General features: G+C 44.8%; 1 protein-coding gene across 1 annotated transcript in view; it reads left to right on the plus strand.

The window, feature by feature from the left end:
* The window catches only part of LAMA1 (laminin subunit alpha 1), a 264,311-nt gene that overhangs the window by 101,549 nt on the left and 148,219 nt on the right, over positions 1-14,543 (plus strand). The window contains exon 9 of the mRNA XM_073679061.1: positions 13,662-13,761. Coding sequence (XP_073535162.1) covers positions 13,662-13,761 — 100 coding nt within the window. The remainder of the gene's footprint in view (positions 1-13,661; positions 13,762-14,543) is intronic.

Below are 14,543 nucleotides of genomic sequence, written 5' to 3' on the forward strand. Positions count from 1 at the left end.
GGAACAGACAGGGACGGGAAAACACAGGAAGATAGCTAGAACACAGGAGGTAGATACGGAGGCAGGGAAAGGGGAAAGCAGAGCCAGATACACACAAGGTACTTGCTATTAAGTAATTAGTGGACACAGAACTCACAAACAGAAGTACAGAGACAATGAGTAGGAGTTAGGTACTGGTTCAGACACTGCAGGAAAAGGGAAGGATCAGACATAGAGACCAACAGGTAACAGGCTAGGACAGCTCAGACAGGAACTGACACAGGAACGAGATACAGGAACGAGCCTGGGCATTCAGCCCCCAGGGTGGTGGAAATAGACTAGAAATCACAGATACAGTTAACGGGCCTGGGTACTCAGCCCCCAGGGTGGCAGAAATAGACAAGATTCAGGACAGGACCTGGCAACTCACAGTTGCACAGAACACACTGTAAGAAAGTGTTGCTCAGGCACCTCCCACTTGGTGAAGGAGGTTTAAGTATCCAGTGACTCACAGCAATAGGCTGGGGACGCATTAGGACTGCGCACACTGTAACTTTAAGAATCAGGAAGTTCCAGCGCCGCCGCCCTAAGCATCAGACAAGAGACATGCACACAGCATAGTGCACAGCCTGGACTGGTAGGTAAGTTGGCGGTCTTGCATGGTGGGAGATAGTAAGCCATGCCAGCACGCCGCCAGGGATGTTACACTCGCTCATCCCTAGGCCCATTATTGCATTTTGAGCATATTTGCAGATTTTTTATCTTGTTCGTGGTGCTATTTCTCCTGTTTTTCATTTGTGCCTAATTGTTCTTTTAACTTTGCTCCTTTTTTAAAGTCTACTTTATGTGTTCTCTTGTTTTGTTTTTTTTTACGTTCACTGTTGTGGGATTTCCAAATCGGTTGATTTATCAATTGTGACTTTTTTAAAAAGTCTCACAATTTTGAGCAATAGTATTCCAGTACCAGCCCCCCTCCTGGAGTGAATTTATGTACCCCAGATATTTTTGTTGCATTTTCTGCACCTTTTTGTGAAACATGCGACTTTTTGCACTAAAAAGCCGGAAAACAAGTCAAAGACAAAAATAAAGACCATATTTTTTTTAATTTGGACAAGATTCACGAATCACGTGCGCAAATTGGTAGAATTTGAAGCAAAAAACATCAACGAACGCCACCAGACAAAAAAGAAGAATGAGTTTAAAAACCCACAAATAATGAATCAGCGCCATAGTTTTAAAATACTATTGGGCTAGGTTAGAAGAGTCAACTGGGAAGCTGCTCTAAACTTTTGCCTATGGACAAGTAGGAACAGTTCTGCTAATAATGCTTAGCTGGGTGGAGTAAAGCTAGAGTGGAGCCACCCAGGGGACATCTTTGCATTCCTAGCTCTTTTTAGGGCTCACTCACATTGGCAAGTAGCATTTGGATCACAGGTGCGGAGAAGATGGAGGACTTAATTTCTCCATTTTCTCCAGTTTGCGAGTCGGTGTATATCGAACTGCACTCTGATGACATCTGAGTGCAGTCTGATGTTTTGTACGCACCCATAGACTTGTATGGAAGCTTCCTGTTTGATATACTCTGCCAATCGCAGCATGCAGCAATTATTTTTCTCATGCCGGCTTGGTATGAGTAAATAAACGCTAGTCGGTACTGTCCCATAGTATAACGTGAAACATTGGATAGGACTTGTCCAAGTTATACGCTGGATACTCGCCAGTGTGAGTGAGCTCTTAAAACTATAAGGGCATTTCATCAAGATTGGGGATTCTCTTGCCGGTCTTGATGAGGGGGCGTTTTGGAGCTGTGTAGTGGCATGCGACACTATATGCGCCTTGCCATAAATCTTACTCCAGCCTCTGCTGGAGTAAGATTTATTTTGTAGCGAACGCCGTCAATCATGAATTTCACGACTGGGGGTCACCATACCCTGTCACGCCCCAGTCCTAACCCATCTCCACACACTTTGTCGGAGCTGGGGCGAGAATGGTATGAATTCTTGGCAAAAATCAATGGATCACCCCCAATGTTCTCTCTGAAACTCTACAACAACTAAAACGTAACACACTGGGGACAGTATTTACATTACATGCTGCCCTAGACCCTAAAATTAACCCACTCCACTATAAGCCCATTTACATTATTTGGTCATTTTTGGGTGTCCTTCACAATAATTTTTCAGTGTTAATGAAAAGAAATGGGGAATTAGTAATAAAAATGTTCACCATAATTTATTTAGTGATCATCATCAATGAATGTTGTAAAAATAACTGTTTTTGGAAGCACTATCATAATGGCACCTTATAATAACTGAATAATACTACCATGCAACTAAATACTACAATACACTGAGTAAATATCACCACAGTAAAGTACTTGATTAACACCACCATACCATTACTGAACAGTGCCACTTTACAATGACAAGAACACAATAAAGTGACCAGATAACATAGCATGAATGAACAATACCATAAAACAGCAGAATAAAAAGACCAATTTTACCACCAGAGAAGCATCACAATGACAGCTGGCCAAATGGTTACATGCTGATTACATGGAGTCAGGCTGGAGTCCCCTGTAGCAGTTGGAATGCAACGATATGAGGCTGCAAAACCGCTGCTTCAGAAAAGTTTTAGTAACTTTCCACTGTTTTATTAGAAATTGCAAATGGCTGCATGGTTTTGTGGAAACTGCATGTCCATTAAAGGTATTTTTCACTTTTAGGCCTCATTCAAATGTAAGTTTTTCACGTACGTGTGCTGGTTTTCATGGATAGAACATGTATCCATGATAATCTATGAAGCTATTCACATGTTCGTGTTTGTTTGCGGACCGTGTGTCCTCAAAAGAATTATGGAGACATGTCCACATCACAGATCGAAATTACCAATACTGTGGGTCCATAAAAATCACAGACAGCAGATGGATGCCATCAGTGTGAAATCTGGGTGCTGTCTGTGATTAACACTGCAAAGGACAGCATAAGCTTTGTACAGGAAAATCACACATGAAATACTGATGGTAAAAACTGACGCACGGACCAAACAATGATGAACCTCAGATGCAAAACACTGATAACACTGGGCTCTGTAATTGTCTGCTGTAGTGACATCACCAATGTAGAAAGCGTGCCACTGGGCTCTGTAATTGGCTGCTGTGGTGACATCACCAATGTAGAAGGCGTGCCACTGGGCTCTGTAATTGGCTGCTGTGGTGACATCACCGATGTAGAAGGCGTGCCACTGGGCTCTGTAATTGGCTGCTGTGGTGACATCACCAATGTAGAAGGCGTGCCACTGGGCTCTGTAATTGGCTGCTGTGGTGACATCACCGATGTAGAAGGCGTGCCACTGGGCTCTGTAATTGGCTGCTGTGGTGACATCACGAATGTAGAAGGCATGCCACTTGGCTCTGTAATTGGCTGCTGTGGTGACATCATCGATGTAGAAGGCGTGCCGCTGAGCGCTGTAATTGGCTGCTGTGGTGACATCATGAATGTAGAAGGCGTGCCACTGGACTCTGTAATTGGCTGCTGTGGTGACATCACCGATGTAGAAAGCGTGCCACTTGGCTCTGTAATTGTCTGCTGTAGTGATATCACCGATGTAGAATGCGTGCTGATGGGCTCTGTAAATGTCTGCTGTGGTGACATCACTGATGTAGAAGGTGTGCCGCTGGGCTCTGTAATTGACTGCTGTGGTGACATCACCGATGTAGAAGGCGTGCCTCTGTTCTCTGTAATTGTCTGCTGTAGTGACATCACCGATGTATTATCGTGCCGCTGAGCTCTGCAATTGGCTGCTGTGGTGACATCACTGATGTAGAAGGCATGCCTCTGTGCTCTGTAATTGTCTGCTGTAGCAACATCACCGATGTAGAAGTAGAAGGCGTGCTGCTGAGCTCTGTAATTGGCTGTTGTAGTGACATCACCAATGTAGATAGAAGGCGTGCCGCTGGGCTCTGTAATTAGCTGCTATGCTGACATCACCGATGTAGAAAGTGTGCCGCTGAGCTCTGTAATTGGCTGCTGTAGTGACATCACCGATGTAGAAGGCGTGCCTCTCGGCTCTGTAATTGGCTGCTATGGTGACATCACCGATGTAGAAGGCGTGCCACTGGGCTCTGTAATTGGCTGATATGGTGACATCACCGATGTAGAAGGCGTGACGCTGAGCTTTGTAATTGGCTGCTGTAGTGACATCACCGATGTAGAAGGCGTGCCACTGAGCTCTGTAATTGGCTGCTGTAGTGACATCACCGATGTAGAAGGCGTGCCGCTGAGCTGTGTAATTGGCTTCTGTAGTGACATCACAGATGTAGAAGGCGTGCCGCTGGGCTCTGTAATTGGCTTCTGTATTGACATCACTGATGTAGAAGGCGTGCCACTGAGCTCTGTAATTGGCTGTTATGGTGACATCACTGATGTAGAAGGCGTGATGCTGAGCTCTGTAATTGGCTGTTATGGTGACATCACTGATGTAGAAGGCGTGCCTCTGGGCTCTGTAATTGGCTGCTGTAGTGACATCATCGATGTAGAAGGCGTGCCGCTGAGCTCTGTAATTGGCTGCTGTAGTGACATCACCGATGTAGAAGGCATGCCACTGGACTCTGTAATTTGCTGTTATGGTGACATCACTGATGTAGGAGGCGTGCCGCTGGGCTCTGTAATTGGCTGCTATGGTGACATCACCGATGTAGAAGGCGTGCCTCTGTGCTCTGCAATTGTCTGCTGTAGCAGCATCACCGATGTAGAAGTAGAAGGCGTGCCGCTGAGCTCTGTAATTGGCTGCTGTAGTGACATCACCGATGTAGAAGGCGTGCCGCTGGGCTCTGTAATTAGCTGATATGGTGACATCACTGATGTAGAAAGTGTGCCGCTGAGCTCTGTAATTGGCTGCTGTAGTGACATCACCGATGTAGAAGGCGTGCCTCTGGACTCAGTAATTGGCTGCTATGGTGACATCACCGATGTAGAAGGCGTGACACTGAGCTCTGTGATTGGCTGCTGTAGTGACATCACCGATGTAGAAGGCGTGCCACTGAGATTTGTAATTGGCTGCTGTAGTGACATCACCGATGTAGAAGGCGTGCCGCTGAGCTCTGTAATTGGCTTCTGTAGTGACATCACCGATGTAGAAGGAGTGCCGCTGGGCTCTGTAATTGGCTTCTGTAGTGACATCACTGATGTAGAAGGCGTGACGCTGAGCTCTGTAATTGGCTGTTACGGTGACTTCACTGATGTAGAAGGCATGCCACTGAGCTCTGTAATTGGCTGCTGTAGTGACATCACTGATGTAGAAAGAGTGCCACTGGGCTCTGTAATTGGCTGTTATGGTGACATCACTGATGTAGAAGGCGTGCCTCTGGGCTCTGTAATTGGCTTCTGTAGTGACATCGCTGATGTAGAAGGCGTGCCTCTGAGCTCTGTAATTGGCTTCTGTAGTGACATCACTGATGTAGAAGGCATGCCACTGAGCTCTGTAATTGGCTGCTGTAGTGACATCACTGATGTAGAAGGCGTGCCACTGGGCTCTGTAATTGGCTGTTATGGTGACATCACTGATGTAGAAGGCGTGCCTCTGGGCTCTGTAATTGGCTTCTGTAGTGACATCGCTGATGTAGAAGGCGTGCCTCTGAGCTCTGTAATTGGCTTCTGTAGTGACATCACTGATGTAGAAGGCATGCCACTGAGCTCTGTAATTGGCTGCTGTAGTGACATCACTGATGTAGAAGGCATGCCACTGGGCTCTGTAATTGGCTTCTGTAGTGACATCACTGATGTAGAAGGCGTGCCACTGGGCTCTGTAATTGGCTGTTATGGTGACATCACTAATGTAGAAGGCGTGCCACTGGGCTCTGTAATTGGCTGCTGTAGTGACATCACTGATGTAGAAGGCGTGCCTTTGGGCTCTGTAATTGGCTGTTATGGTGACATCACTGATGTAGAAGACGTGCCGCTGAGCTCTGTAATTGGCTGCTATGGTGACATCACCGATGTAGAAGGCGTGCCGCTGAGCTCTGTAATTGGCTGCTATGGTGACATCACCGATGTAGAAGGCATGCCGCTGGGCTCTGTAATTGGCTGCTGTGATGACCTCACCAATGTAGAATACGTGCCGCTGAGCTCTGTAATTGGCTGCTGTAGTGACATCACTGATGGAGAAGACGTGCCACTAGGCTCTGTAATTGTCTTCTGTAGTAACATCACTGATGTAGAAGGCGTGCCACTGGGCTCTGTAATTGGCTTCTGTAGTGACATCACTGATGTAGAAGGCGCGCCACTGGGCTCTGTAATTGGCTTCTGTAGTGACATCACTGATGTAGAAGGCGTGCCACTGGGCTCTGTAATTGGCTGTTATGGTGACATCACTGATGTAGAAGGCATGCCACTGGGCTCTGTAATTGGCTGCTGTAGTGACATCACTGATGTAGAAGGCGTGCCTCTGGGCTCTGTAATTGGCTGTTATGGTGACATCACTGATGTAGAAGGCGTGCCTCTGGGCTCTGTAATTGGCTGTTATGGTGACATCACCGATGTAGAAGGCGTGCCACTGGGCTCTGTAATTGGCTGCTGTGATGACATCACTGATGTAGAAGGCGTGCCGCTGGGCTCTGTAATTGGCTGTTATGGTGACATCACTGATGTAGAAGGCGTGCCTCTGGGCTCTGTAATTGGCTTCTGTAGTGACATCACTTATGCAGAAGGCGTGCCTCTGAGCTCTGTAATTGGCTTCTGTAGTGACATCACTGATGTAGAAGGCATGCCACTGAGCTCTGTAATTGGCTTCTGTAGTGACATCACTGATGTAGAAGGCGTGCCACTGGGCTCTGTAATTGGCTTCTGTAGTGACATCACTGATGTAGAAGGTGTGCCACTGGGCTCTGTAATTGGCTGTTATGGTGACATCACTAATGTAGAAGGCGTGCCACTGGGCTCTGTAATTGGCTGTTATGGTGACATCACTGATGTAGAAGGCGTGCCGCTGAGCTCTGTAATTGGCTGCTATGGTGACATCACCGATGTAGAAGGCGTGCCGCTGAGCTCTATAATTGGCTGCTATGGTGACATCACCGATGTAGAAGGCGTGCCGCTGGGCTCTGTAATTGGATGCTGTGATGACATCACCAATGTAGAAGGCGTGCCGCTGAGCTCTGTAATTGGCTGCTGTAGTGACATCATTGATGGAGAAGGCGCGCCACTAGGCTCTGTAATTGGCTTCTGTAGTGACATCACTGATGTAGAAGGCGTGCCGCTGGGCTCTGTAATTGGCTTCTGTAGTGACATCACTGATGTAGAAGGCGTGCCACTGGGCTCTGTAATTGGCTTCTGTAGTGACATCACTGATGTAGAAGGCGTGCCACTGGGCTCGGTAATTGGCTGTTATGGTGACATCACTGATGTAGAAGGCATGCCATTGGGCTCTGTAACTGGCTGCTGTAGTGACATCACTGATGTAGAAGGCGTGCCTCTGGGCTCTGTAATTGGCTGTTATGGTGACATCACTGATGTAGAAGGCGTGCCTCTGGGCTCTGTAATTAGCTGTTATGGTGACATCACCGATGTAGAAGGCGTGCCACTGGGCTCTGTAATTGGCTGCTGTGATGACATCACCGATGTAGAAGGCGTGCCACTGGGCTCTGTAATTGGCTGCTGTGATGACATCACTGATGTAGAAGGCATGCCACTGGGCTCTGTAATTGGCTTCTGTAGTGACATCTCTGATGTAGAAGGCGTGCCACTGGGCTCTGTAATTGGCTGTGATGGTGACATCACTGATGTAGAAGGCGTGCCGCTGGGCTCTGTAATTGGCTGCTGTATTGACATCACTGCTGTAGAAGGCGTGCCGCTGGGCTCTGTAATTGGCTGCTGTGATGACATCACCAATGTAGAAGGCGTGCCGCTGAGCTCTGTAATTGGCTTCTGTAGTGACATCACCGATGTAGAAGGCGTGCCTCTGGGCTCTGTAATTGGCTTCTGTAGTGACATCACTGATGTAGAAGGCATGCCACTGGGCTCTGTAATTGGCTTCTGTAGTGACATCACTGATGTAGAAGGCGTGCCACTGGGCTCTGTAATTGGCTGTTATGGTGACATCACTGATGTAGAAGGCGTGCCACTGGGCTCTGTAATTGGCTGCTGTAGTGACATCACTGATGTAGAAGGCGTGCCACTGGGCTCTGTAATTGGCTGTTATGGTGACATCACTGATATAGAAGGCGTGCCACTGGGCTCTGTAATTGGCTGTTATGGTGACATCACTGATGTAGAAGGCATGCCACTGGGCTCTGTAATTGGCTGCTGTAGTGACATCACTGATGTAGAAGGCGTGCCTCTGGGCTCTGTAATTGGCTGTTATGGTGACATCACTGATGTAGAAGGCGTGCCTCTGGGCTCTGTAATTGGCTGTTATGGTGACATCACCGATGTAGAAAGCGTGCCACTGGGCTCTGTAATTGGCTGCTGTGATGACATCACCAATGTAGAAGGCGTGCCGCTGAGCTCTGTAATTGGCTTCTGTAGTGACATCACTGATGTAGAAGGCGTGCCACTGGGCTCTGTAATTGGCTTCTGTAGTGACATCACTGATGTAGAAGGCGTGCCGCTGGGCTCTGTAGTTGGCTGTTATGGTGACATCACTAATGTAGAAGGCGTGCCACTGGGCTCTGTAATTGGCTGCTGTAGTGACATCACTGATGTAGAAGGCGTGCCGCTGGGCTCTGTAATTGGCTGTTATGGTGACATCACTGATGTAGAAGGCGTGCCACTGGGCTCTGTAATTGGCTGTTATGGTGACATCACTGATGTAGAAGGCGTGCCACTGGGCTCTGTAATTGGCTTCTGTAGTGACATCACTGATGTAGAAGGCGTGCCGCTGGGCTCTGTAATTGGCTGTTATGGTGACATCACTAATGTAGAAGGCGTGCCACTGGGCTCTGTAATTGGCTGCTGTAGTGACATCACTGATGTAGAAGGCGTGCCGCTGGGCTCTGTAATTGGCTGTTATGGTGACATCACTGATGTAGAAGGCGTGCCACTGGGCTCTGTAATTGGCTGTTATGGTGACATCACTGATGTAGAAGGCGTGCCGCTGGGCTCTGTAATTGGCTGCTGTGATGATATGCACTATAGTTGTGACAACAATGATGTAGAAGGCGTGCCACTGGGCTCTGTAATTGGCTGCTGTAGTGACATCACTAATGTAGAAGGCGTGCCACTGGGCTCTGTAATTGGCTGTTATGGTGACATCACTGATGTAGAAGGCGTGCCGCTGAGCTCTGTAATTGGCTGCTATGGTGACATCACCGATGTAGAAGGCGTGCTGCTGAGCTCTGTAATTGGCTGCTATGGTGACATCACCGATGTAGAAGGCGTGCCGCTGGGCTCTGTAATTGGATGCTGTGATGACATCACCAATGTAGAAGGCGTGCCGCTGAGCTCTGTAATTGGCTGCTGTAGTGACATCATTGATGGAGAAGGCGCGCCACTAGGCTCTGTAATTGGCTTCTGTAGTGACATCACTGATGTAGAAGGCGTGCCGCTGGGCTCTGTAATTGGCTTCTGTAGTGACATCACTGATGTAGAAGGCGTGCCACTGGGCTCTGTAATTGGCTTCTGTAGTGACATCACTGATGTAGAAGGCGTGCCACTGGGCTCGGTAATTGGCTGTTATGGTGACATCACTGATGTAGAAGGCATGCCATTGGGCTCTGTAACTGGCTGCTGTAGTGACATCACTGATGTAGAAGGCGTGCCTCTGGGCTCTGTAATTGGCTGTTATGGTGACATCACCGATGTAGAAGGCGTGCCACTGGGCTCTGTAATTGGCTGCTGTGATGACATCACCGATGTAGAAGGCGTGCCACTGGGCTCTGTAATTGGCTGCTGTGATGACATCACTGATGTAGAAGGCGTGCCACTGGGCTCTGTAATTGGCTTCTGTAGTGACATCTCTGATGTAGAAGGCGTGCCACTGGGCTCTGTAATTGGCTGTGATGGTGACATCACTGATGTAGAAGGCGTGCCACTGGGCTCTGTAATTGGCTGCTGTGATGATATGCACTATAGTTGTGACAACACTGCTGCTGCCAATACACAGAGAACACAGCAGCAACAAAGCTAGTACTGAACTAAAGGAAAACAGGTACTATCTGATTCTATTATTTTATCACAGGCCAATAGAGGCCAAAACCCTAAAACGGGAAAATCCCTTTATCAATAACTGAGTAATTTGTAATGAATTTGTGATTAGACAGCATGAGGCTGCTGTAACTTTTATGATGCATTTGTGTCAAGTAAACCCAACTTGTAAGAGCAAATAATCAACAGATAAATTCAGGAACTGGTAACATCTTCTCTGACTGGAGTTGTTCACTTTTCTTATCTTCTTTATTTGGCTGAGACTGCCATGGTGATTTCTTCCAGTTTGGGCCTGCCTATACTAAGTAAAGCTGTATGAAAAATAACTACAATGCCCTCAAATAATAGTGTAATACACTCAACGTTCCCTAAGTAAGTGGCACATACCTTACTTCTAAATATAGTGCACACATCTATCAGCACACCGTAAACCCAACAGTAAATACCCCATACAAATAGTGATGCATAATAAAACCACCATATAAATAGTGATCCATCGCCTATGCACATGATATACCCCAATTATCTGCAAGTTATTATCTATCTGCTCTGACTCCCATAAATGTCCCATTAGAATAAAGTTATAGCCATGAATGTGCCGCCACAACCTCATTCACTGTCTATAGGACTGACTGTCTATAGGACTGCCTGTGATAGATGTAAAGAGAGGAGAGAACAAGGCGCAATGGGTGACTCAGTATTGCAATTGTTAGAGGGGTGTGAGGATGGCTACTAACCTTATGAAGTTGTGCACCTCTGCACAACCCCAGTGTAAAGCTCCACAAGCTCCGCTCTGTTGGTGGCTGTCATCTATTTCCAGCGGCGTTCCCAGATCCTGATCTCTCGGTGGTGGATCACGTGGTCAGGTTAGTTGCATGTAACGCCGAGATGGACGCCCAGCTTCACCAACACCCCCGGCAGCGCTCCGGAGGGGTTAGGGCAGCACAGCTTGGAAAACCAGGGTAGTAATTCTAATTAAATTCCTCCCACAGGTGAAAGAACAATAAATTAAAGGCAGCTCTACCGCACCCCAACAGGGGGAAAGGGACAATCAGTGAATATGGATAGCGGTACCAGAGCGCCAATAACAGGGCAAAAATATTAAAAGGACTGATTTATTAATATACACACAACGCGTTTCGGTGGACACAGCCACCTTCATCAGGTGTGACAAGCAGCAAACAATTGATCCTTATATACATTTGACTAGGTATACAATTACTTCAAAGGGGCGGGGCCAGATACAGAGTAATACCTCTATATTAACCCCTTGAGTTCATATATGCTCAATAGAGTAAAAAGGATTGTTATAAATTAATACCCAATGAAGCATATAGGGTTCTTATAAAAAGGATTCGCAGTATAAAAACTTGTGAATCCTATAATCATAATACTTAATATGATATATTGTTATCTACCACCCTATATTTTATATTCTAAAAAAAAAATAATAATAATTTTTTACATAAAACATAAAACAATGTATAAATATAAAGTTATAAAATTACAATCAGTTTCTATCATTATAATTAGGGAAATATAGTAGACGAAGAAAGGAAAGAGAAGAAAAAAAAAATTAAAAACATTTTTTTTTTCTTCTCTTTCCTTTCTTCGTCTACTATATTTCCCTAATTATAATGATAGAAACTGATTGTAATTTTATAACTTTATATTTATACATTGTTTTATGTTGTATGTAAAAATTATTATTATTATTTTTTTTATAATATAAAATATAGGGTGGTAGATAACAATATATCCTATTAAATATTATGATTATAGGATTCACAAGTTTTTATACTGCGAATCCTTTTTATAAGAACCCTATATGCTTCATTGGGTATTAATTTATAACAATCCTTTTACTCTATTGAACATATATGAACTCAAGGGGTTAATATAGAGGTATTACTCTGTATCTGGGCCCGCCCCTTTGAAGTAATTGTATACCTAGTCAAATGTATATAAGGATCAATTGTTTGCTGCTTGTCACACCTGATGAAGGTGGCTGTGTCCACCGAAACGCGTTGTGTGTATTAATAAATCAGTCCTTTTAATATTTTTGCCCTGTTATTGGCACTCTGGTACCGCTATTCATATTCACTGATTGCCTGTGATAGATGAGCACAGGGCTCATTTATCTCCAGCAGTCCCATAGTCAATGAATGGTGCTCCATTTTAACAGGAATTTGACAATGCCTTTGGAGAATAAACATTGTTTCAATTTTTATTTAATAAATCAATAGTACAAATAGGAATAAGCAACTTTGTAATATGTCTTAATTAGATACATTTGCTTCCTTCTCCTCCTGGATTGATATTTTATTCTCCATTCATTGTTAAAATGCGTGAAATCTGTAATCCGTGAAGGCAGATTTTCAAAAATCTGGGATAAGAGATGACATTTCATTCTTCTAAAACTATGGAGGGGGCAGAGGCCGACAAAAAAATATTCTGCGGCAAGTTCTCCTGAAGCAAAAGTTCCAGTTATCCATAGAACTTTATAAGCACTAGCCGTCATCTATCTGAGTAAGGGAAAAATATGGTTCATTGCAGACAAATTTTACCCATGAATTGAGAATTTTGAGAGAGAATGATCAGTTCAGGAGAAGAAAAAAAAAAGATTTCTCTAATAAGGTATATTACACAGTTTTTTATTTTCACATATACTATTGATTTATGAAAAAAAAATAAATGATGGTTATTCTTTAAGTTATCTCATAGCTAAAATATAGTGTTACCCCCTAAGTGCATTATATAAATGTATGCCTGGATAGTGATCTTTATAGTTAGTGGCCCACAAAGTTCCCAAGATCAAATAATCTCATATACGTTGTAAAAGGTCCCATATACGAGTGTGCACATCCCCCAAGGATTGTGCATGACAGCCTGTACCCTCCACTCCCTCCTTCATAAATCTAATATCTCCTACTCACATTTCTGAAGGTTGTGCATGGTGGCCTGCACCTCCACACCCACTTTACCCCAACCACTATTCAAGTTGAGCATATAGTAATCATCACCTCTGCCTCCGGTACATCTCATATGGACCTCCAGTTGATTTCTGATGTTGAGTGTTGTCTCTTGTGCTCTCAGCAGGGAGTCGGGGGCTTCTCTTGATAAGAAGAGCTCATGCAATTGGCTAAGCCCCTCCTTAGCTTCTCCCACTGGCGCTTGCTGGTTATTCTAATTGGAGGAGCAACATGAAGAATCTACGAATCAGAGTTTTCTTGACTTTTTTTTTTACCTCCCTCCCTCTTTCTGCCATGCGGCCTTTGCATTCACCCCTCCCTCTTCCGGTCAGATGTCTTTCTTACTTGGATGTCCAGCAGCAGAGAATGGCTTATGGAAACAAAATCATAACCATATATAACCAGAAATATGTAGGCACCGAACCCAGTAGGGCTAAGTAAAGCAATTATGTAAATGATCATCAGAATACCATGTCAAAAAATCCAGACTTCAAAAAATTCCAGTCGGCAAGAAGACTTCAACGTCTATTTACACATATTCCTTTACGTTGTCAAATTGCCCCAACAGGTCTCACCTTACACAGATGATCCTTGCCATCCTTGCGAATGTGATCCCTTTGGATCAGTTAGTCCTAACTGTGTGGTTGATGATAAGCATGCCAAACCAGGTATGATATTACTATATGCCCATTTTTATATGTTCTTGTGCTGCAAACAAATGGACTTTGCCATATTTCATTAATTGGCCTGTGTCTTAATGTGTCATGTGAAATCCCCATACGTTGACTGTATTCACAATTTATCTTTGCTTTCTTAGAGAATTTATAGAGGTTCAGAAATATTTCAGTGTTAATCATAAGTGGGAACTTGATATTTTCATGGGAAAACATTAAGAAAGCCACTTCAAGTATGACAGACGGTGCAGAGCTGCGCCGAATATTAAGAGTGAAAGAGATGGTTAAATTCTCCAAGCTTGTGCTTCATCCGTATTGTGATTTGACGGTGATAGTAATAGTATTAGATCCCTGGTGCATCTAGTGCATATTAGTTAGCACCTGTAGCTGCTATCAGCTGGGGAACCATATACAGGGAACATTACGCTCCACTTAGGGGCTTTTTTTTTGCCCTGTGTAACCACGTTCAGCAAGAGAACGATCAGCGAAATTTTGCCATTTTATGAGGATTTAAAAATCGTCTTTGGTTGGGGATGTTCAGCCAGCAGTAACATAAGGCGAAGTTCCCACGATGAGTATTTGGTGCATTTTTAATGTTGCAGGTTTTCTGCAGCAATTCTGCACCAATAAGCGAAAATTTGGTTTCTTGTATTGTTGCATTGCGCTTTTGAGCGCGTTTTCTTAGCTTTGTTTCCTTTTGATATGTCGTGTTTTAAATAAAACTGTTTTGTTTTGGATACTCCCTGTTAACTAGCTTTGAAAATCTTTATTGATAA

The sequence above is a fragment of the Phyllobates terribilis genome, unplaced genomic scaffold (genome assembly GCF_046119375.1).
Source record: "Phyllobates terribilis strain yellow unplaced genomic scaffold, ASM4611937v1 Scaffold_4__5_contigs__length_816908805, whole genome shotgun sequence".
In the NCBI taxonomy this organism is placed as follows: Eukaryota; Metazoa; Chordata; class Amphibia; order Anura; family Dendrobatidae; genus Phyllobates; species Phyllobates terribilis.